General features: G+C 43.6%; 1 protein-coding gene across 4 annotated transcripts; it reads right to left on the bottom strand.

Moving 5' to 3' along the window:
* Positions 1-177: 177 nt before the first annotated feature.
* LOC112888374 (protein ROS1-like) lies at positions 178-10,134 on the bottom strand. Of its 4 annotated transcripts, none has more exons than XM_025954584.1 (17): positions 9,877-10,129; positions 8,478-9,509; positions 7,640-7,730; positions 6,962-7,523; positions 5,792-5,874; positions 5,301-5,385; positions 5,143-5,231; positions 5,001-5,069; positions 4,874-4,910; positions 4,702-4,784; positions 2,383-2,841; positions 2,267-2,303; positions 2,074-2,163; positions 1,411-1,476; positions 1,207-1,321; positions 1,092-1,130; positions 178-741 (listed from the first exon to the last, which is right to left on the bottom strand). In XM_025954584.1, the coding sequence occupies exons 1-17, from the start codon at positions 9,914-9,916 to the stop codon at positions 557-559; spliced, it is 3,162 nt and encodes a 1,053-aa protein (XP_025810369.1). In that variant the 5' UTR covers positions 9,917-10,129; the 3' UTR covers positions 178-556. The 4 variants fall into 4 exon arrangements, 1 of the variants encoding a protein (XP_025810369.1); XR_003227805.1 differs by having other exon boundaries at positions 660-741; positions 1,207-1,311; positions 9,877-10,133; XR_003227806.1 differs by lacking the exon at positions 2,267-2,303 and having other exon boundaries at positions 660-741; positions 9,877-10,134.
* Positions 10,135-23,480: the final 13,346 nt, after the last annotated feature.

Here is a 23,480-nt window from a genome sequence, read left to right as displayed (position 1 = left end):
ATGTTTGCTCGCATCATGAGGCGAACGAAGAAAATGTCGTCATGAAATAGATGTCAGATTAAACGAAAATTCCACACAGGCTATGCCCAACTAGTCGTCTTTTCTAGAGCTAGCACATGTCAGTACGGTTAAACCAAATAAAATCCCACGTTGTCTCTGAAGTCTAGCAAGTCGTCGTCAGTCAATTAGTAGTATTTACTGCGGGAAGATTAGAAGTACAGCCTCTATGGCCACATGGCTTCCTCTCTTTCTCTTCACTAGCTGTAGATCTTTCAGACACGGTGCTTTCAAAGACGGATAATCCAACAGCAACATGGAGGTAAGCAGAGTCTCGGCTGTACAGGGCATAAAGAGAGAGAAATAAAGTAGCCGACACACAAGAGACCTCCACCATTTATTCGCTCCCACCCCTAGGCATCATAACTAACAACTAAAATACGTACTGTCCTCCTAACACAGGGTTACAGAACTAGCTAAGCATTATTCTCATCAGCTACAATTTGTACACAGCTATGTCAAGCGACCATCAGGTACCGTCCTAGTTCACCGAAGGTGCCTATTTCTCCTTAGTCTTCCCCTCCGGTGACGTCCTGGCCCGCTTTGCAAGCTTCTCCTCGCCTTCTTTCTTCACAGCTTCTTTCTTCAAAGCTTCTTTTTTTACGGTGTTGGTAGCATGCAGTGTGCCGCATAGGCGCATTGGTGTTCTTGTCCTCCGATGAAATCCTCGTACACAGATATATCCTGCGAAAAATCACCACGGGGTTCTGCCATGTAAGATTAGACCAGAAAAGGAATTGCATGTCTGTGCTATACAATCCCATGTGCGGTAACTGGCTGATGATCCCCCTTGCTTTTATTTCTAAGTGACATGTCAGCTTAGCATGCAATTTCTAAGTGGCAAAGCTCATTTTTCTTGCATAGTTTGTTAGATGGATTAGTTATTGGATTTTGCATCCACTATGAATCTGGGATTTGAACCTATGACCTTATGGGCTAACAGCCTTAAGATGACTACGTTAGCCAGTTAACAAAAAGCTCAACGGCCCAGCCATAAAAGAACAGAAAACCAAAACATTCAGAACCAATTATACCTTTCTTGAAGCACTCTTCGATACCATGTCTTGTTTGACCTAGGTTGATAAGAATTTCAGCTCGTGAGCAACCAGTTATTAATGCTTTCATGCTTATAATGCACTAAAACAATACCTCTTGTGATCGAGTGTATAGATGCACCGAAGTATACTATGCTTCTATCCAGCATCCCGATGCATTCCCTAGGTATAGTTATTGGGTGACGACTAGATGAGTGATCTGCAAAAACCTACAAAAAAAGGTTATGTTTGTTATGGACCAGTGTTTGGTCAATCTGGTACGGCATTTGCTTGGATAATTGGATCAAAGGTTGGGTACCTCATTTGCTTGGAAGTAGGTACCATTCAGCGGAAACTTCCCTCGAGTTGCTGTCCGGCAGGGTATCTGTATATATTCAAGTATGCAAACAGTTAGGAACAAAAAAGTGGAGGCGGTATAATAACTTCAATCGTATCTTCATATCAGCAACATCGAGGAAAAAATACTTTGATGGTGAGCTTAGATAGAACACTGTTGTCATTAGAACTATCTAAGATTGCATCATTTCTGACTAATTTCATCCAAAATGGCAATAAAATCTAATAAGGATTTGCCAAAGTTTTCCAATAATTATAGGTCAGCATAATGATTCTACAGATTTGAAGGTCATGTTTGGATAGAAGGAACAAGATCCAATCCCCTTGGATTGGGATACAAATGAACTAATGTACCTTCCAACCCCAAGAGATTGGGTCAAATCCATGCCCATGACTGATCCATCAAGGATCAGTAGAGAAGCTGGATGTTGGGGAGTAACTGTATATAACTTTTGGCTACGGCTATCATTTTCGTTTTGATACAGAACTGCACAGCTCAGACATTCCTAAGCGTTCAGTCTTGGGTTTGTATAATAAAAACAATGTTCCTTTATAACTATTCTATCTTGTACATCACATCCACATTTTACACAAATTTAGAGCTTCCAAAAGATTAGCTGCTCACCAGAACAGTGCCTGTCACTGTGTAGTCATCAGGACACGAAATAACCACCAGGAGGTAAGGACATAGATCTTCTCGAACTCTCTCTTCGAACTGGTACACAAGCATGTAGGACACTAAATTAATCAATGTCACTGTAAAAGTAAATATAATTCATAATTGTCGTAAAAGTTAAGAATCACATAATATAGCACACCTCTTCCAAGATTAAATGGTCATCTGGGAGGACATATCTACAGTAGCAATTGAACAAACTTAGTGGGGTACTGCTAATTTCTGAGAAAATTATACCATGAGAGTATATTTACTTACGCGTTGTGTTCCGTCCTAAGACGGCCAATATTTTTCAGTTTTTTATTTGGTCCGAAGCTGGAATTTGGATTGATCATGACCAAGTCCTTTCCGCAGTTTGGTGTCCAAGATCTGTTGTTGAGCACATGCTTGCTTGAACAAAGATCTATCTCACCATCATACTGTACTCCTGGTATAATATCTTCAAGATCTTGATCATCTTCGTAGGAATCTTCTTGCACATTAGGTGCTTCTTCGTATTCATATTCTGGGCTTTGTGGCATCTCAACAATTGGCTCACAGTTATGAATGATGGATGGTGTTTCAGCAGTCCTGCTTATTTCAATTTGATGTTGATACATATGGTGAGAACTTGGCATGCAATTATCATTTGATAAAAGAAATCTCCCAGAAGCAACCATCCTTGCTTGCTGTTCTCTGTGTTCATGTTCATGCTTCTCTGGAGGAGGAAGCGACTTTCTGGTAACAACAAATATCATCTCTCAGTATTTCATTTCAGGAAAAAAAAATCCAGTTTACATCCTAAAACTGGACCTTAAGGATAGAGAGAGGATGAGCAAGACAATGTTCTTTGTTTCTAAATTACCTTTGCAATTCAGAAATACAACCCGATACTAATACTGGTTTGAATTGGGTGAATGGGTTCTTTGCACTGATTTCGATATTTGTGGGACAGAAATTGAACGGTTTCGAAATTAAGGGTGTACACCGAAAACAATGTAAAGAGTAGAGGGAAAGGTGAACCTTTTATACTAAACTAAAATAATCTAAAGCAAAAACAAAGTCTATCATGCAGGATTTTTTTCCCTAAAGAAGTCATAAATGTCTTGTCATTGACCTATGTTGTTGGAGGGGATCAGGAAAAGAAATGGGGAACAAGGGAAGGTGCGGCAACTGGAGGCCAGCACATGTCGGGGTCTTGGGAGCTCGAGAGTTAACCCTGCATGTCGGGGTCGTCCCCTCTAATTCTTTCTAGCTTACATTGATAAATTGTCTATCCTTTTACAAGGAGGATGACTTGACCCCCAAAGTAACCTTATATGGATGCAATATATGTAATCCAGACCTTACAATCTTGAATACTCTAGAAAATAACTTCCTAATTATCATAACTCAATGGGCAAGCGCTACACTGTGTAACAGAGCTGGACCCGTGCTACAATGTTCCCGGGAATAGGAAATTGAACAGTTTCGAAATTAAGGGTGTACACTGAAAACAATGTAAAGAGTAGAGGGAAAGGTGAACCTTTTTTACTAAATTAAAATAATCTAAAGCAAAAACAAAGTCTATCAATACTCTAGAAAATAACTTCCCAATTATCATAACTTAATGGGCGAGCACTACACTGTGAATCAGAGGTGGACCCCTGCTACAATGTTCCCGGGAACAGGAAGTTGTGGCTGCCTTTGTTCACTGGGTGGTTGGTCTCCTTGAGGCCCATGCACCTGACAATTATGATAATTCAGAGTCCATCTTTTACACTGTAGCTATTGTGATAACTATTGAGTTGCATGCACCAACCAATTCAACTCAAAAGCTTAAGCTAATGGGAAGAGGAGGGCAATTCACTTATACTTCAATACTCCCCCTCACGTGCAGCCTCCGCTAGGTCTCAAACGTGGAAATAGGAGTCGGCTGCAATTATTTTATTTAATCGCGCCCGTCAGAATTTGAACTCGAGATCTCTGGCTGTGATACCATATTGAGTGGCATGCACCAACCAATTCAATCCAAAAACTTAAGCTAATGGGAAGAGCAGGGCAATTCACTTATACTTCTACATAAGCACCCCAACCTATTGCAACTAGACTACTTCACCCCCCAAACTATAAAACCGGGTATTTAACTCCCTCAACTTTGCAAACTTGTTTACTTAGCCCCCTCTCCTTGTTTTGCATAATGGTTTTAGCTACATGGTGTGCTGAGATGGATACAAACGCTGAAGTGCATGGGCTGACATGTGGGGCCCACTTGTAAGTAGGCATGTCCAGAGCTAGCTGCTCCTTCCTTCCCCAACTTGTAAGTAAATGGTTTTGCAAAGTTGAGGGGGTTAAGCACCCGGTTTTATAGTTTGGGGGATGAAGTATTCTAGTTGCAAATAGGTTGGGGTGCTTATGTAGACTTCTTCCGTTTTAGTAATTACTTTTTGAGAACCTAGTCCAATTTAATTTTATCTGAATAATACAAAGTTATTAAATGGATGCTCCTTAAGTTTACATGGTATACATTACTTACTAGTTACTACAGAATCTACAAACCACAACAGTAACGTAAGAGTGCACTTCGAGAATCAATTAAGTGTAAAGCATGAAACTTACCTAGCAAGTGAACTACTATAATATTTGCAATTTGCACTGAAAGGGCAGGCACTGCAGTTCGGATTTATTTTTGTGCACATTACCTGCATCAATCAACCACAACCAGCATTGAAAACTATTCATAGCTAAAACATAAACATAACTTATTATCCACTTAAGAATATACACATACCTTTCCAAAAGTTATCATAAGACAGTGCAGTTCATACCTATTTTTTTTACAGATAGTAAGATGGATTTGCTAAGAGACTAAAAGTAATAGTGAAATGCCAATAATATTCAAAAGATGATGGACTTACAGTTTTTCCTTATCAATGGTGCACAACCGAGGCCATAAATACCTTTGAACATCGCGCATGATTGGGTAGCTTCATAATAGAAAAAAAATAAGCCGAAAATTGTTGTAATGGTATTCACAAATTCAGCTGAGACTAATCTTACGAGTTAATTAAATGGAACTCAGCACCATTTAATGGTTGAAGTTTGACCCATCCTAGCCTTGTGACTATGCGAGCTACATTGACATCAACCTGATATAAGCATAGAGTCAGCATTTGTGCTTGACAGTATTTTCTACAGTTCCAGAAAATATAACTTACTGGGAATGCTTTATGCCTCAGAGACAAAAGACGAATGCAGTCAGCACTTTTCTCTCCAATCCCATGTATACTGAGCAGAAAATTTCTAATTCAAGAAAAATAAAAATAATAAGTAAATTATTGAGATGGAATTTTATTATGTAAGTAGATTATATATAGTTGTGGACAAGTTTGATTTTCTTAGTACATAACCTGGTAGCAGTTCCCTGCTAAATGCCATGAGCCCATGACATTCCTCCAGTAGTACTTGCACAGTTTTAGACAACCAATTGCTAAGTTGTACTAGGTTCACTGCTACTGTTCCCCTAATAAAACTCTAGGTGGTAAAAGATATATGTAACAAAGCTGCTCAATTTTTCAACAGCACAAATGCAATAAAAAGGAATGTTTGTTTTATAGATATTTCCTTGCATTTCCAAAACAGTCAGAACGAAGAATTGAACAAAGTAATGAAGCAATACGCAGGGTATGTTCTATGAGCAAAACCATACTTGGCTTTTTCACGTGATATATATCTTAACCAATCCAGGTCAAAGCTTCCATCCTGAGCATTCTTTACATGCATGAGGAAAACCTGAAATGGAAAAATAATACCCATAGCACTTGCATCCAGTGAACAAAAAGGATAAGTATGACAACAGCACCAAGAATAAGAAACCCTATTAAGTGAAAGCTAATATTCAATCACACCATGGTCAAAACACACACATTTAGTCCGGTTGTGAAATGGAGGAATACATTTGACTATTGAATAAGGAGCCTAGTGTAGATGATACAGGATACCTCAGTCAATTTATTTAGATTCACAGAATATTGAACAGGTACTACTACCTCAATTCCAATTAATCATGTTGCACCAAAAAATCTCTAATTTGTGTTCCAACAGTTATGTTTTGTAACTGTATGCCAATTATAGATCCCATCAAATTTTGTAGTGAAGGCATAAAATTGCTCTACCAACACTTCAACAGCTTATCAGAGAGGCTAGAGTTTTCTTTCTTTTTTTAAGATTTCAATATCAGCTTCAGTGGGCATAGAGCCCTGAAAAATGGATGAAGCATGTTTTGTTGAAATAAATAATTTTAGCACATAAATGACTGTACGCTATTAGGAATTACAGTCAACTGCTTTCTCATAAAATATAGATGCGCACACGCGCACGCACATAAGAGCGTTTTGCCTCAATTGTAAAGAGGAAATGTCATTATTGCTTTTGCTGATAAGAAAATTAAAATCTGTTGCAACACAGCCGCGTAGGATGGTGGCTCTCTTCAGAAAGAACAGAACAAAAGACTAAACTTTATCTATCTGAGGCTTAGAAGTATCTCTAGTAACACAACAGGCATTTGATACACAAAGCTCATTCCAAATACACATGTAAATGAAACAAATCTTTCATCTCGAGATTTTCAGTCTACACAAATATCAGAAAAATTTTTAGAAACTTATTCCTGCAACAGAAATATTGCATATAAATTTAGAAATATAATTTGGCTACACACGTTTTGAATAGGACAACCAATGCTGTGTATGTAACTTTTTCAAAGATGGGTGCCTTCCTTTCTTGGGTGTAAGATATTTATAAATAAAGTCAAGACACAAAATATTGGAAAAACATATTAGACATAAGTAGATGGAAGTTTTGACTTGCAATGACATACCTGTATACGCAATGCCAAAATGTAATGCTGTCCCCTAACTTCAATGCATTTCGCGACCTCAGCAATCGGTGCGTGTAGTACCGATTCCCAATCTACAGCATCACTTGTTCCAGTTCGACTTCTGTCACTGTATCCTTTTCCATATGCTTCCTCCCGTAACTCTTTCCAGATAGATGATCGGACCGGTCGCAATGAAGCTATAAACTTTCTTAAGGTTCTTTCAGTGCATATTGGATTTCCAGACTTATCCTTCACTAAGTTCATAAGGTCACTGTCCCAAGTAGAAATGCCTTTCTCTTTGAGATTAGCAATGAAACTCTCTATAAGTCTACTGTATTCTTCACCATAATGCCCTTTAATCTCTGTACCATGGCCATCTTCTTCTTCAGAATCAATGTATTCATAAAAATCTGAGCCGACTGAATCAAAAGTATCAGATGCTTCATTTTGGTTGAAGTTTTCATCAACATCATCTATTGACGGAGCTGTATTTGAACAATCTTCAGCTTTATGGCATCTCTTCCTTGAAGGAAACTTTGCTGCTAAGTTCATAAAAGCGTGGCTGTTTTTCATGAATAAGGTGTGAAAAATGTAGGAAAGTGAAAAAAGAAAATTAGTTCCAGAAGAAAACATATAAATAGGCTAAAATCATATTTATGGATCCTCTGCTATTTTCACCTTGATAAATTATCAGCAACATTTTGTGTAAGGAAAGTACCAACCACAGAATCAATTACGGATCCTCCCCATGGAGAGAATTTTCTGGGCCCTGATAAAAAGCAATTAAAGGGATTAGAACTCAATTCATACTCTTGTGTTCCATAGAGGCAGAAGATCCTATGGCTTGTTTTGATCCCGCATAACTAAATACAGCGGAAGAAAGACTATATTGTGACACTGTGGCATCACTGTTGTCACCCCGGCAGCACATATTTACTTCTCCATATGACCTCCCAATGCACATGTTTTTAGTACAGGCTTGCATGTTTGCACGGAAACAATGTACGCACACTCATTCTCAGTAATTTGATCACAGTTCAGAAGCTAAAATGCATTCGAAAAGGAATGCAGAATCTAAAAGAAGGGAAGGGAAATAGAGCAGTGGCATCTCAGTGAAGTATTTCAACAAATTAAGCTAATGTCTCACTGAAAGAATTTCTTTCTTGTTGAAGTCAACAAATATCAAGTTTCATTTCTTTTCACCAAATATGAGATTGACTAACTCTGAAATTCATTACGAGTCCACAAAGCATTCAAGGAATCATTTTCAGTTTCTTCCCTATTGAATCCAAAAGAAAAAACAAGATGGGATAGTAGCATTTCAGTGACTTTTGACAAAAAGGAGAAAAACTGAGCTCATGGAGTAACCTGTACTACTGCAAGATTTCCTAACCTTTTTAGACAGATCAGATTGGAAAGCATTTCTTTTGTGATTATCCCTTTTTTATTAAGTGTAATAAGATCATCTTTCTTGCATGTGCACACATGAAGGCATAAAAAGGGCCAGGATCATTACCCATTAGATCAAGCACTGCAGCAATGAATATATCCACTAATTTTTCAAACATGTGTCGTGTTTGATTCCAATAAGGTCCGCTGCCAATATCAAACCCTTCAAAACTCTCACTGTCACTCCCATCCCACTTTGCCAGAACATCACACACCCGCAGTGTCTCCTCAGTAAGGCCCAACACCTTATTCCACAATTTCTTCCCATGATTTCCATGGCATGCGATATCAAGTTGGCCTGAGCCCCAAAGTGGAACGAGTGCAGAGGATGATGCACCAGTTAGAGTCCCCTGGTAAGGCACCATCAGCTGCCACTTCCTCCCTCTCTTGCTCCTCGTGCGCCGAGTTGGTTGAACACTTAAACCATGACTCTTGGCAAGGCACTTCAAATTATCCACCAACTTGGCTCTGCTAAAACAGGTTTTACTTTGAGATGAATCCGAATCCAAATCCAACTTGCGTCTCGCGCTATTAGAGCTGCCAGCACCAACATGTTGGCTACTATCCTCCAGTGTTCGCTTCCGCTTATCCTTCTTCACTTTCCGGGGTGTGGCCGTCTTCGCGGTCATCTTCGGCTTCATCACTTTATCTTTCACCACCTTGAACCGGAGAACCCCCTTGGCCGACTTCTTCCACCGCCTCCTAGGTGTAGGCTCCACTTTCTCCGGAGTAGGGACAGAAGCCGCACCACCAGCATCACTGACACTGGCAACACCTTCTTCCTGCTGCTGCTCTTGCTGTGCGACCTTGCAGAAGGACTCGCCCATCAGTGGAGGCAAGGTGCCGGATTCCTGCGTGCTCACCGGAGCACATTCCACTTCGCCCAAATCCTCCGCTGCGGACTGAGACTGCTCCTGTACGGGCGACGGCGCCGAGGCCAACCCGTCGCTCTCCGCCTTCCCAGAGCCAGCAGCCGGTGCCGACGCTGCACCGGTGAACAGAGTAGTGCAGCACGAGCCATCCGCGCATGTCGTCCGGGACTGCTGATCCGGCTTGCGGACAATGTCGGGGGTCGCCGGCGAAATCCCCAACCGAGGCCCTGTTCCATAAAAGCAAGGAATATCCATCAGTTAGGCTTACAGCAACCATCAATGCACGCGCCAACAAAAGAAACGGTTTTTCCGAGTCCCAAATCAGAGCCCCCAGCATCACTGGAGAATAACAGATTGCTGCACAAGAACAGCACAGTGAACAATCCAAGTGAACCAACAACTGCGAGAACACAAAACCAACAGCATGTGAAAGAAGGAACATTTTTTTTCCCACTCGAGACACCCAGATTTCACTGGACAATGAGCCAATAGCGGGCTGCAGCAACAAGCGCAACAGGACGGGCAATGAGGAAGCGGGTACAACAGCGGATTGGGGGGGGGGGGGGGGAGCATAACCGAGCTCAGCGCACTCACCAAGATCTGCCTCCGCCTCCGCCACTGCCGCCATATGCATGGCTGCAGCGCCTCGGCAGCGCGGGGAGCAACCCCGGCCGCGGCCCCAGGGCACGGGAGACGAAGCCGATGAGAACGAGGAGCGGACTTGGGGCGGGGGGCTACTCCACCGTCCCCGCTCCGCTCCAGGCCTGGCGTTGATCCCGCACGGATGGCCGGACGGAGTAAAGAGGCCCCCTCTGTTTTTATTCTCTAACTGCTCCGTCCGTTGCGAGGAGATTGTAAAAGCAGGGGGCGACATGGAGGGGTGCTGCGGTTGCCGTTTGGGGACTCCCGGCGGAAGGGGACAAGTGGCGCTGCGTGCCGCTGACCGGTGGGGCCCTAGCGCGCGGGCGCACGGGTTTAGGTTGGGTTCAGAGCCATCTCCAGCAGGTTACTCCTCTATTGTATACATTTCTGTCTCCATTGCTAATAGCTTATTTTATATTTTTAGTAGTAATTGGTATAGCAGATTAATAGATAGATAGAGTGGAAGGAGCAATCCCCTAAATTTGAGAACGAAGGAGGTGTATTTTGGCGACCATCAAATAATTTTTAATATTGACGATGGAATTGGTAATACGTTGGAGCACCTTCCATTAGAAAGGAACAGTTTTTTATATTAGAGAGATATAAATAATCTACTGTACTGGTAAGTTGTAATGGGTTTGGGATGAGGCCGGGGCGGGCACGGGCTCCGCGGTCAGCACGCCGAGGTTTGGATAACCAACCGGGATTAGAGGCCGGTGGGTCCCACTCTGCGCTCCACCGTTTTGGTCTGACGGTGTCCGTCTTCCAGTTCTGAGATTCCCTGATTTTTTTTATATTTATTGCTGTCTCGAGCTGAAAGAACGACACTGTCTGATCTTGTTTGGAGGATTCCGTTCGCAGCGCATGCTCGGCTACGCAGAACCAAACGCAAACTTTCATGCAGCTCCTGTACGAATTACGATGTGAATCCTTGTGAAATCATCTCCTAAACAACTCAAACAAGGCCATGCAACTTCCATGCGGCGGCTCGGTGCCGTGACTTGGCTGGAGGTGGGTGCGACGCGGCTACGACAAACAGTCTAGCATCGCATTTCACTTGCTAACTAAACCGGTGCGGCGGCAGCGACGATGAGCCTCCTGCAGGGGGCTAGCTCATGCCACTCACCGGATGAGCCTACTGCAGGGAGCTAGCTCATGCAACTGACCGGATGAGCCTACTGCAGGGGGCTAGCTCATGCCGCTGACCCGTGGGCTCCAGCGACATTAGATCACACGTTGGTGCGAGAAGTTCCTCTACGGTACCGCTGACGGATATTTTTCGATAGACATACTCAAGATGCTTCAAGGTGCCAAACATCTACAGTTTTTTTATTTTAGGTGCAGCGATTTTTTTTATCGTGGTGGTTGTTGTTGTGTGGTCAAGTTCGCCACGTAGATATTGATGGATTGATTGTGTTTATGTGCTGTGATAATTATTTTTCTGTATTTCATCTTTTTTTATCAATACATTACACATAGATCGGCAGTTAACCTGTCGGGTTCTCTTTAAAAAGAAAAAGTTTGTGAAGATCTGAATCATAGAGTACCAAGGTCATTAAGAAATAGATAGAAATTTACTTCCTCCATTTTAAATTATTAGTTATTTTAATTTTTCTAAATTTATAAATTTTGTTATGCATCTAGATATAATTTAGAACGGAGAAAGTAGTTGACATGGCACACCCTGTAACTGTTGGAGATGGCGTGGACCTGACGTGGAATGCAAGAAACTTCACCACGGGATGCCTACTTTCTCGTGACGAGTCCTGATGCATGGGTTGGGCTTCCGACTAATGATGGTTGTTCTTACGAAGAAATTAGAATTAGTGATTAATTTGTGTAATTAATTAATCAATTAGTGATTAATAATATCATTAAGTTGCTTACTATTCACGAAAGAGCCAACTCGAAAGGGTGTGTCCCTTCAGCCCTTTGACCCCTCGGGCATGTATACAAACAGTGATCCCCCATCAAAGGAATACACGATTCATTCGCTCCATCTCTTCTCTCTTACTTTTACGTTCAACACGTTATTATGCACTTTGCTCTCTACTGACTACGAGTAAGAGGAACGAGGCCACAAGGCCTAAACTTCAATAAGAATGGACTCCGTTCATCTCCATTTCTTTACAACTCAAGGAGGATTCCTTATTTTTCCTCTCCAAGGCCGGCAATGGAACACTCGGCATCGTTTGTGCATACATCATGGCCGTGGTAATCGCTTCCCTGGTCACCATGTACGTCATCCCTTCGCTGCGATGACGACAGCCGGCATCGCCGACTTCGACCCACAGGTCGGACCTCCTTACAGCGGCCATCAGGCCACCATAACTCCATTCACCGCTGCCTCGGACTTCGTCGGGCACACCATGGCGATGCAGCTAAGCTCCACCATCGAACAATGGCTGCACGCCGGGGTGCACCGCCGTTCTTCAACAACGACGGCGCATCCTTGCCTGTATAGCTGCCCTTGGTGGCGGTGCCCACTCAGCCGCCATCAGCAACGCCAACCGCAGCGCCCTCGGCGCATGCTTCTCCTCCACCAAGGACGGCGCCCACGACGCCCGCTCCTCCACCCGCAGCGTCGCCCTCCACGACCGCTCCTCCACCCGTGACGGTCGCTTCTTCCCTGCCCTAGGCAGCGCCCACGTCTCCACCATCAGCGGTCGTCGCTCCTCTACCTTTGGCCACTACATCCTCGCCCGCCCACAGCGTCAGCCGCGTCGCGGCCACAGAATGTCGGCCAGGCGTGTGGCACGGCTCATGGAGCCAAACCACGCTGGGCTTCTCCACTGACCACGGGGAGGAGGGAAGACACGGCGATGGTGGCGCTAGAGTGGGCAGGCGGCGGCGGCGGCTCAAGGGGAAGGGGGCGATTTTAGGGCAAACCCTAACCGCTCCACCGCCTTTTATACGGGCCGCCGGCAGGCCAACCCATGCCGGGCGCCCGCAGGCTGACCCGAGCCAAGCCAGCTTGGGCCGAACCGAGCCGTAGCAGGCCTGCGCGCCCGTAGGCTGAGCCGAACCGCCAGCAAGCCACGCCAAGCCCCCCTCTCCCATGCAATCTTGCTATGAGGCCCCCAAAATTTTATCTATTTACATGTTTTAAACTATCAAGTTTTGCACGTTTATATTTGAGGCTCTAGATTGTTCTGTTTTAGTCCTCAGACTATTCTAGATTTGCATAAATATTGTAAATAGATACCTAGACCATCAGGTTTGAAAGTTAGCACCAATGTAATATGGAAACTATGATTACCGCAGTAATTGTATATTATGTGACCCGCAGTTCTCACATTGGTTTTGCAAATATTGTTTAGAACAATCTTTTCATGTGCTATTTATTTTATTTGTATCTTTACAAATATGGCACTTGATATATATTCTACATCATGTAGTAATATACAAAATCAAAACTAAGGTATATAAATATGAATTTTGGAAAAACATAAGGTATGGAGACCTAGGCATCGGCTGCAATAAATTCTTTAAGAATTTATTTGCCCTGAGACCATGCTTTTAGGCAGCAAGTTACTTGCCCATACTCAGAGGTCTACATATTATGATGATTACCTACAAAGTGTATATCCAAAATATTCTATACAATAAAATTTATATAAAATATAACTATCACGTTATTAATTCCCGCAGGAATACAAACAAAATAGTTAAACTATTCAATTCTATATACCTTAAATTATGTTGCAAGAATCATCTTGACTTCATTATTTTGCATAAATTTACACACCACATATTATTTAGTTTACCACAGTAAATTAATCCCACACATGATCTCTCATGTAGGAATATGGCTCATTGAAAGGTCCTTGTTTGGTTTTGGTAATTGAGTTACAACCTAGGTGGACTAATAAGTGATTACGTTGAGATACACTAGTGATTAGTCCACACAAAGATACTAGTGTGACCAACATGTGCCATGGTGGCGAAATGGCTAAGTGTTGATGCTATGCTCATACAGTGTGATGAAGGAACTCATTACATATAGAGAAGATCAAGACAAGTCTATGCGTCAATGGACCGGTTGCAAGTGTGAAGGGAAAGTTGGAGGCTTTGAAGCGACAAACCGCACGTGGCAGGGAAGTTTGAGCAAAGACTTGACACTGATTGTGACACTCAGGTAATTAGTATTGTCACACCCTAAATTTTAGTATGATGTTGTGTGCAAAATGTGGTGAAAGTATGTTTAAAAATTTAAATGCTAAGAAAAAGGGTTGGTTTTATATAATTATAATTTAATAAAGGTCCTTTAGTTTTAAATAGGTGAGAATGGGAAGTGGAATTCAAATACATAAAGGTTGTTTTGGCAAAAGTCAAAAAACTTGTGTTTAAATCGCAAATATAGGTGAAACTACACATAGGATGTATATGTAGTGCGGTTTTTAAATAGGATTTATATAAAGTTTAGAAACTTTGCTAAGTTTTATATTAATTACAAATCCTTAGCTTTCCTGCTAATGAACCTTAAAACAAATTTGTAGGTTTTGGAAAACCCTACACTTTTGCTTTTGGGCCCATCCTTATTTGAGCTCTAGTTTGAAAGATATTTAACTTTACAGTGGAGTCCTTGTGTTTTTGAGAAATTCCATTTCAGTCCCCCTTCATCTACCTCCCTCCCTCCTCCTCTGTTTCTCTGCAGCGCGCAGCCGCCGCTCTGGCCGGCCATGTGCGCCACCCCCGCCGCCTCAGCGCCGTCCTGCACCGGGCCACGTGCCCTTCCCTGCCTCGCCGCCACCTTCCCCGACCCCGCGCTGGCCGCCCCTGCCCTCTCCACGTCGCACCTGTCGCCTGCCCGAGCCGCGCTTCACCGCCGCTCGCCGTCGCTGCAACCCAGCGCCACCTCCTGCTTCCTGGCAACCCCACGTGTCGTTTCCCAGCCGGCCGCCGCCGCAGCTCTCCCCGCTGTCTTCTTCTCTGCGCGCCACACTACCCCCCCCCCCCCCGCCTCCGCCCGAACCACGCCGTGGCCGCCATGCACGCCGCCGACTGTCAGCTCTGGCTCCCGCATGACCACGTCTTAGTTTAGACTCCAAACACCTCTTGGAGCTCCTTGCGTGCCTGCTCTTGCATTTGCACACACTATTTTCGCTCAATTTCTCCTGCTCCGACCACCACACTTCACCGGACATCATCCGCGGCTTCGGCTCACCGTCGGCAGCCCCCACCGCCGCTCCCCATCCCCCATCCAAAGCACCAACAGCACCGCCGTGACCCACCACAGCTCACCGAGTGAACCAATCCCAGTTTCTTCCACCAGAACAGTCGGACCGCAGCGCCGACGAGCTCCTTACTCCGCCGCCGCTCGGCCTCCCGTCGACCCGCCTGTACAGGGCCTCTCCACCCCGACCAAGGGCACCAACAGCACCACATCATCTCCCTGAAGCGATCTCGCTCCTCCTTCACCGCCCTCTGCCACCCCAGCCCGCAGAACACCGTGCCGCCATCGCCGCTGGTAAGAACCCGAGCCACCCCACCGTCGAGCACCGCCCTCCGCCCTGTCCTCGACCAAATTAGGCACTGGGAAAGCATCCCCACATTCCCGTGATGCTCATGCACGCCCTAGTGGTCCGTGTTCACCGGCCCCTCGCCGGGACCATGAGCACCCCGTCACGGCCTCCGCCATCCATTGTCGCAGGCCATGCTCCGTCGCATGTCCTGGTGCACATCACCCACTCGTGAACACAGTAGCTCATGTAGATCATGTGGGACCAGTTCATCTCCGACCAAACCCTCGCCGTCGGCGAGAACACGCCGGCCAGACGCCACGGCCGTCGTCTTCCTCCGGCAAGGACCCAATTGTAATCTAGATTTATGTATTAGGGTTCCATATGCAAGAAACCAGGGGCCTCTCTGCGAAACTCCTTTATTATTTCATGTGTGCAAAACAGCTGACTTGTAAAATCCATAAGAATGTGTAGAAAAATCCAAAAATTGCCAAACTAGTTTTGTTGGAGACTAGAACTCAAGCTCTACAGCTTTTATTAATGAAGTTTGGTTTGAAACTAAATACTTTTGAATCTATTTTAAACCTAAGTAAAAGGGGTATTTTATGCATAACTCTTGCATACAAGCTTAGCTTCTTATGATTTTTGGTATGTAGCATCTTTAGGTCATGTTTGAGCTTGTGTAAAAGTTTCAAGCTTAGTACTATTTTGTAGTTTAAGTTCCTTTAAATTCTTGCAATTCAAATTCGAAATAGTTTGAACCTAATTAAGCATGTTTCTAGGACTTCTGTGTTTAGATATTTTTACCATAATCTAATATATTGATAATTAGTTCATAATTAAATTTTCAAGATTTTATAGTTCTAATTACCCAAGATTTAAATTTAAACTTGAGATTTGAATTCAAATTCTAATGCTTTAGTTTCTTTTTCCAGAAAATTATGAAAAATTCACCATAAGCTTATTTATTGAAAATAAACTTATCCACAAAAATTCAAGGTTAGAATCTTTATGATTTTCAAAATAAAAATCAAACTAGTCAAATTACTTCAAAGTAATTCCATTAAAATGACATAACCTAAGTATAGACAGTTGGAACCCCACCCCCTTGTTACATGAGTTTATGTGCATTAATTTATTAGATTGCAACTTTATCATGAGATAAAATCTTTAACTCAAGCACCATCTCACTTAAATCATTGCATCCCATGTAGAATCGACGACGCTCGACGATGGAGACTACGAGCTAGTCCTGGAACAAGACCAAGGGTTTTCTGAAGACCCGACAAACGTCGTCGAGAATCTAACTGAAGCTCCGAACCAAAGTTCAGAAATTCTTGACACTCCTGCCCCTAACCCCACTCAAGAAGGCAAGTCCCGATGCATACCCCAGTATTTTAATTTATTACAATTCTACTTATGTATTATATATATCTTGCATTATGTCGAGGAGTTGAAATGAAACCCTATATGCATGAATCCTAGGAATCCAATGTATTGTGCCCGAGTCCTTATCGCATAGATGCTCCGCTAATAGGACCGGTAGAAGTTGAGTGATTTCCTGTCACTCGCGCGATATAGGAGTTGAATGTTTACTATTCTGCAATCACTATAAGGATGATGGACAGGGTCATGTGCAATATCATGACTCGAAAAGGTTACCCCATCTGTGTTGATAAAAGTTGATAAGGTCGAAGTGTGTGGTAGTGGTGGCTAAGCGTTTGAAAGTACTAGCCACATGCCGCGAAATATGGTAAAGCGGTAAGCCTAGTAACCAATCGGCCCGAGGAGTGGACATACCTCCCACCACTCGTAATTTGGTTTTTCTCACGCACCGACATGCGGGAGTACGTTCCACACAGCGGATAGGAGTACGGTCATGTAGTCGCGCTACAGGCGTATGTCCTGCACAATTGTTGTGCATACGGTCCTACAGTCGCTTGTGGTGGCCCTGTTCCACGAGTCGGAATGAAAGGCAAACGGTTGCTTCGGAACGATCTTTGGATGTTCCAAGCGTGTGAGTTAGGTTTAGCCTTGCAAGGTTGAAATTTGATTCAGAATTGTCCGTCTCTCGCGGAAATTGAGATCGCTTATTCCTTCTGCCACATAGAGTAAGAAGTGTAACTATGGATGGAATAATCTTGATGAATGATAATCTCTACCTTACTTGTCTAGTGTAGGTGCTTACCTAGAATGGATATTCAAGGAGAATTGAAAGCTAAAAATTTGAAAGTAGATCATACTCTTTGTTGATTTTCAGCCGAAATTACACCTAGAACCTTTTCAAAGCCTTCATGAGTCTAGTTACCTGGCTAAGTATACCACGAAGCGGGTAAGTCTTGCTGAGTATTAGTATACTCAGTCTTGCTAGTAAATTTTTCAGGTATGACCTTTGAGAACCCCACGGATAGTTCTGCATGGCCAACTTCTGTTCCGTATGGCTGGTCCGTGGAGTGGGATCCGTCCCCGGCTGGCAGTGACCCTCCTGAGTGACACCAAGCTTTGGGCTGAGTACGGTGTCAACCTTCGCGACGTGTATAGTCGCATGTTCATTCTCCTTCCGCTGTAAACCTGGACAAGCTATTTAGCTTGTCGTTTTAAATGCTGTTTGTATAAATTTACATTAAGTTTGAAAAAGATTTGGAATAATATTTACGTTTCTGTATATTAAAGTTAATGAACTGTGCTGTGGTTGTAAACTCGCCTTCGCGCGAGGTAAACCTGCTTCAATCCTGTTGAACCGTGGTTGTATCGGGCGGAGACCCACAGACCATTGGGTTGTTCCATTTGAAGTGCGTTGAGTTAATATCGGCTGATATAGCAATGATTAGCGCACTTGAGCCGGAATAATTCAGACGGTTCTGCCACACTGATGGACCAAGGCAACGATAAAGTGCAAGTTAAGTTGAGATCGATGAGCCAATAAGGTCACATGATGATATGAAGTGGATCATATCATTCAAGGAAGATCAAGCCAAGTGTTGACTCATGATGATGATCAAAAGGCTTAATGGAGGTTGGTGCTTGTGTGGCATCAACATTTGAGAAGATGAAATGGAATGCGCAAGGCAAAGGTATGACTTGTAAAGCATTTAATTTCACCGGTCATAGGTTGTGTAGAGAAGTGCATGACCGGATTTAGGATAGATGGCCGTACTATCAAGAGGGGCAAACTTGTTTGCATATCGGTCATCTAGTGCCACTTGAGCGATCTAACTGTGCATACGTTGCTAGGATCGAGTGGCGTTGAAAGTTAAAAAATGATTTTAAAATGCTAACTAAGGTTTAAAGGTGTTGATCATGTGGTAGAACTGTCCAAATTAACCCAGCTCAAGTGCACTAACCATCATCCATAAAGATGAACCGGCTACCATGCACTTCAAATGGAGTAATCCAATAGTCTGTTGGGTAAATCCTGATGCGACCACTTAATATTTCGATCGAAACAAAGTGTACACATAACCCGCACGAAGGCAACTCCAGAGATTACAACATTCCGTAGCTTTTATCTTACAAGTCTGACATCAATTATTACAAGTCGAGTTCATCAAACGCGTACTTTAGAGTTCAAACATAGAAATTTTATTCAGAGTTTAACAACAGCGGAAATAAAACACGATCCTCTATCGTCGATTTGGATACCACGATGAAGCGCGTACGTGGCGTCACTCGGCAGAATCATTGTTGGCCGGGAACGGATCCCACTCCACTGACTAACCAGACGGAAAAGTACTCGGCCAAGCCACACCAGCTATCATATCTTAAAAAGACACACTTGAAAATATTGCCACAAGCAAGGCTGAGTATACTAATACTCAGCACGGTTACCCGACTAGTGGTATGTAAATACCGACTACTAAGCATGCATGGCTGGTTCTAGGGTTTCTTTTTGCGGAAAAGCAACAAAGAGTAAGTTCTTTATTTCATATTGTAGCTTTCAATATTCTAGTTCATTTAACTAGTCTAGGTGAGCATCTATCTCTAAGCAAATATGGTGGAAAATATTTAAGCATCCAACAAGTTTCATCATAGCCATAGTTCCTCTTGTTACTCTATGTGGCAGAAGTATTAAGCAGTCTCAATTACCGCGAGAAATGGACGATTCGAATCGAATTTTTTAACCTTGCAAGGCAAACCTAACACACACGCCTAGAGTACCGAAGGGTCCCCCAAGCAACTTTTCCCCTTTCTTTCCGGGTTGTGGATCAGGGTCACTCTCCTCGACTACAGAGCCACGCTCTACACTCGCATGTGTATACCCATCTGAACTTCATTCAAGTAGGGTGAAAGTAAAGTCCACTTGTCGGGCCAATCAAGTACTTAGCTTATCGAGTACTATATTTTCGACATGTGGCTAGTACATTCAAACGCTTAACCACCACTACCACACACTGCGGCCTTAACATTTTTCTCTACTCAGACGGGGCCTCAACCATGAGCATCGCACCACAGCCCCGCCTGTCGACCTTATAGTTGCAGTATGCGGTAAAACATTCAACTCCTATAATTTCGCTAGTGGCAAGAAACCACTCGACTTTTACCGTACCTATTAGCAGAGCAACTATTCAAACTTCCTGTTCTAGTATTCATTACATTGGTGCCTTGGATCATGCAGTTAGGGTTCCAATCAACTCCTATGAACTTAAATGCATAGGTAAAAAGAAACAGTAGTTGCATTAATTAAATACTAGGATCATGCACCGGGGCTTGCCTTCTTGAGCAAAACTAGTCGAGAATTCTTCCGAACGTTGGCTCAGGTCTTCAGCGACTTCTGTTAGATTAATCTAAGCTTCGCGCTGCTCACTCTCGGACTCGGGCACCAGATCATAGATCCCGTCGGCGAGAGTAGTCGATTCTATATGAATGCACATATATGAATGGTTTCACTGGTCCAAGATAAATAATTATTGCACTATAAAGTAGTCATTCCATACAACTTAAGTTAAGTAGTCGAATACTTCATTTTCTTTTCCCTAAGTAGTCGTTTATCGAGTACTTATCTGGATTAACTGACTTCATTAAGTGAGCGAGTGGTTTTGCATGTTGTAAACGGTCATTTCCCACAGGAAGCATGGGTTAAACAAAACTACTTATAGAGGCAGTTTTGGGGTTGATATTTTTATGCAGAGCTCGTGCAAAGCTACTTGTAGAGGTAGTTTTTGGGGTTTAGATTTTTATGCAGAGCTTGTTAATTAAGTATAAACTCACTGTAAAAGTTTTAGCTATTTTTATTTAGCAGGTTAATCATGAAAAACATATTTTAAACGGCTACTGCTAGGATCAAGATCTACTTTTATAGAACAATCCATGCAAGAACTGGTGCTCAACTTTTTACGGAACAGATTTACTTGCATGAGTAGTTTATTGTAAATTTTGCAGATTTTTCCTGTGCAAAAATGAGAGGTTAAAAATTCTAGTTCAACTAGATCTAGCATATAACAAAACTACTCGAAACAACTGGTTACGATTGGATTCAGAGCCTGAAATTTTTATGAAAGACTTTACTCTTAGCACTGAAACTACCATCCAAAACTCAAGAGCAGTTTTTTTCTGCAACTCTTGGACCAATTAAAAGATATTTAAATCTACAGCTAAAATTATATGGAAACAGTTCAAGATCCTTTTACAAAGTTGTAGATCTTAACTTAAGGAGTCCAGAACATCTTAGTTTGTGTTCTTAGGATTTTTCTATGGGTTATTTTGCATCTTCAAAGTTAATAGATTGGTTTTCAAAGTTCTAGTTTCAGGTTTACAAATGAGTCCCTGATATTTTATAAAAATCTTCTTGGAAAAATTGAAATCGAAGCAAATGGGTCCTTTGCACAGGAGAACGGCAACTGCCGGCCAAATTCCAGAAACTAGGGTTGCCGACGGTGGGAGAGGCAAGAGGGGAAACAAACCGCACCTGTTTGAGGCCTTGGGTGGGGAAGGGTGGACCGATGCGGCTTGTTGATGGTGGCATAGAGCCGACGGTTGGTGCGGGTGGTGGTGGCGGTGCTCCGGTTAGGAAGAGGGCGCGGGGTGTCGGTGTTTTTACCGTCAGCCTACCTAGGGATACCCTAAGGTAGGTGATTATTTGGTGAGGGATCGCCAGATCTGGAACTTGAAGGTGAACGCAAGGACACAAGACACAAATTTAGATAGGTTCGGGCCGCTAGAGTAGCGTAGTACCCTACATCCTGTTTTGGGGTGTTGTATATTGAGCCCTGCGCTTGGGTGTTGAGGTGCCTGTTGGCCGCTTTCTGCTGGTTCTCTGCTGGTTCTCTAGGTATCCCTGCCCTCCTGTATATATCCCAGGGGACGGGGTTCCTAATAGGATTACAAGGTAGGAGTCCTGGTAGGATTACAAGGTATGAGTCCTAATAGGATTACAGTGGAATCCTAGTAGGAATCAGACTTCTTTTTCCTCACGGGTAGCTTCCTTGTGGTACCTAGGGGATCTATCCCTGACAAGCCCCCGAACTCTTCATAGCCCGGTCTTTGGCTTCTTCTGAAACTCCGTCTTGAAGGTCTTCTTTGAGTACTTCCTTGGTTGCATCGAGGCTATGAGGTGCTCATGCCCCGAATAGCTTCAAGTCTTCTTTTGTATGGGGTGCGATGGAAAGTCGCACTCCATATGGAGTAGCCCCCGAGCCTTAGGTTGAATCGAAGAATCAAGCTGAGGGTCACATTAGTCTTGAATCTTCTTTTCTTATCCTTTGAGTACATTCGAAAAATAAGTAGTTGATGACATGTATCCTGCAGCCCCCGAGCCTTGAATCCAAAATCCTTAGGTTCGGAAAAAGGATCCAAGAATCGTGGATTGGTGTTACTCTGAAATCCTGAGAAAAACTCTTCGCCTTCTGCATAGTGAAATTGAGCCTCCCACTGGTTTATTTAACTGCGCGGTGACTTAGGGTTTCTTCTGCACTCTCAGTCTTCATATGAGTCATCTTCGAGTAGTTTTGTGGCGTCCAGCCCTCGAGCTTACGAGCCAGGAGAGCCGAAGGAGCCATGTCGAGTAGTGTGCATCGCCCAGCCCCTGAGCATGGTAACTAGCGGAACTGTGATGGCACGCCGTGCTGCCTGGAGGGTTGTTGCCGAAGCTTGATATGAAAAAAGACAATGCAAACATTATGTAGCGTAATGCAAAGATACCGAGTAGTACTCAGTAATAATGTGAAGACACCAAAATTTATTCGGTGTAAAAATTGCTGTGTCGAGCTCTTTTTTAGGCCATTTAAATCTCCCGAGTAGTATGCCTGCTACATTTAAGCACCTGGTCCTGTTTTAGCCATTGCTCATAGCGTGTATGAGATCTTTGTCTCGTGTACGTGTAAAGGCATTAGGCATGACAGAAGAGCCGAGGTTTCACGGATTAAGGCATGTGCTACCCAAGTAGATTAGCGACCGTTAAGAGGAGACAACAAGCAGAAAGTAGTCGTCATGCGACAGAGGATGCGCAGTGCGCAAAAGGTAGTCGACGAAGTGTAGCTCTAGAGGGTTTCAATGCCCATCGAGAGTCGTACATGGATAAGTAGTCGGTGAAGTGTAGCTCTGGAGGGTTTCATGCCCATCGAGAGATGTACACGGATAAGTAGTCGGCGAAGTGTACCTCTGGAGGGTTTCAATGCCCGTCGAGAGACGTACACAGATAGGTAGTCGATCATGGTGTAGCCCCCGAGGGTTTCATGCCCGTCGAGAGGCGTACCCAAAAAGGTAGCCGATCTTGTGAAGAACAAGTCGGAAAATGTATAAGTCACTTAGCTTGATTCATGGATGAATGTTGATGAAGCCGTGGAGCTCGTTGATGGAGCTGCGATGGTTTGTTGATGAAGCTCGACTAGTTTTCAAGTCCAGACGAGTAGTTGATGTAGTCGTCGGCGGGCCACTGATCGTCCTCGCGAAGTCGAAGTAGTCGAACTCGTCGCTGCTGCGCGCGGACATTGCGGCACAAGCTGAAGTTGAACCGGGTCGTCGAGGTCGGCGGCCGCGGTGCATCGATGTTGCAGCACGGGGTGAAGTCGAGCCGAGTAGTCGAGGTCGATGTAGCCGTTCGCTGAAGGATCCGATCTCGAACTCGATGAATCGATCCGCCGATGCATATGTACGAAG

Source organism: Panicum hallii, chromosome 1, assembly GCF_002211085.1.
Source record: "Panicum hallii strain FIL2 chromosome 1, PHallii_v3.1, whole genome shotgun sequence".
Classification (NCBI taxonomy): Eukaryota; Viridiplantae; Streptophyta; class Magnoliopsida; order Poales; family Poaceae; genus Panicum; species Panicum hallii.
This window is presented reverse-complemented; position numbering and strand designations above follow the sequence as displayed.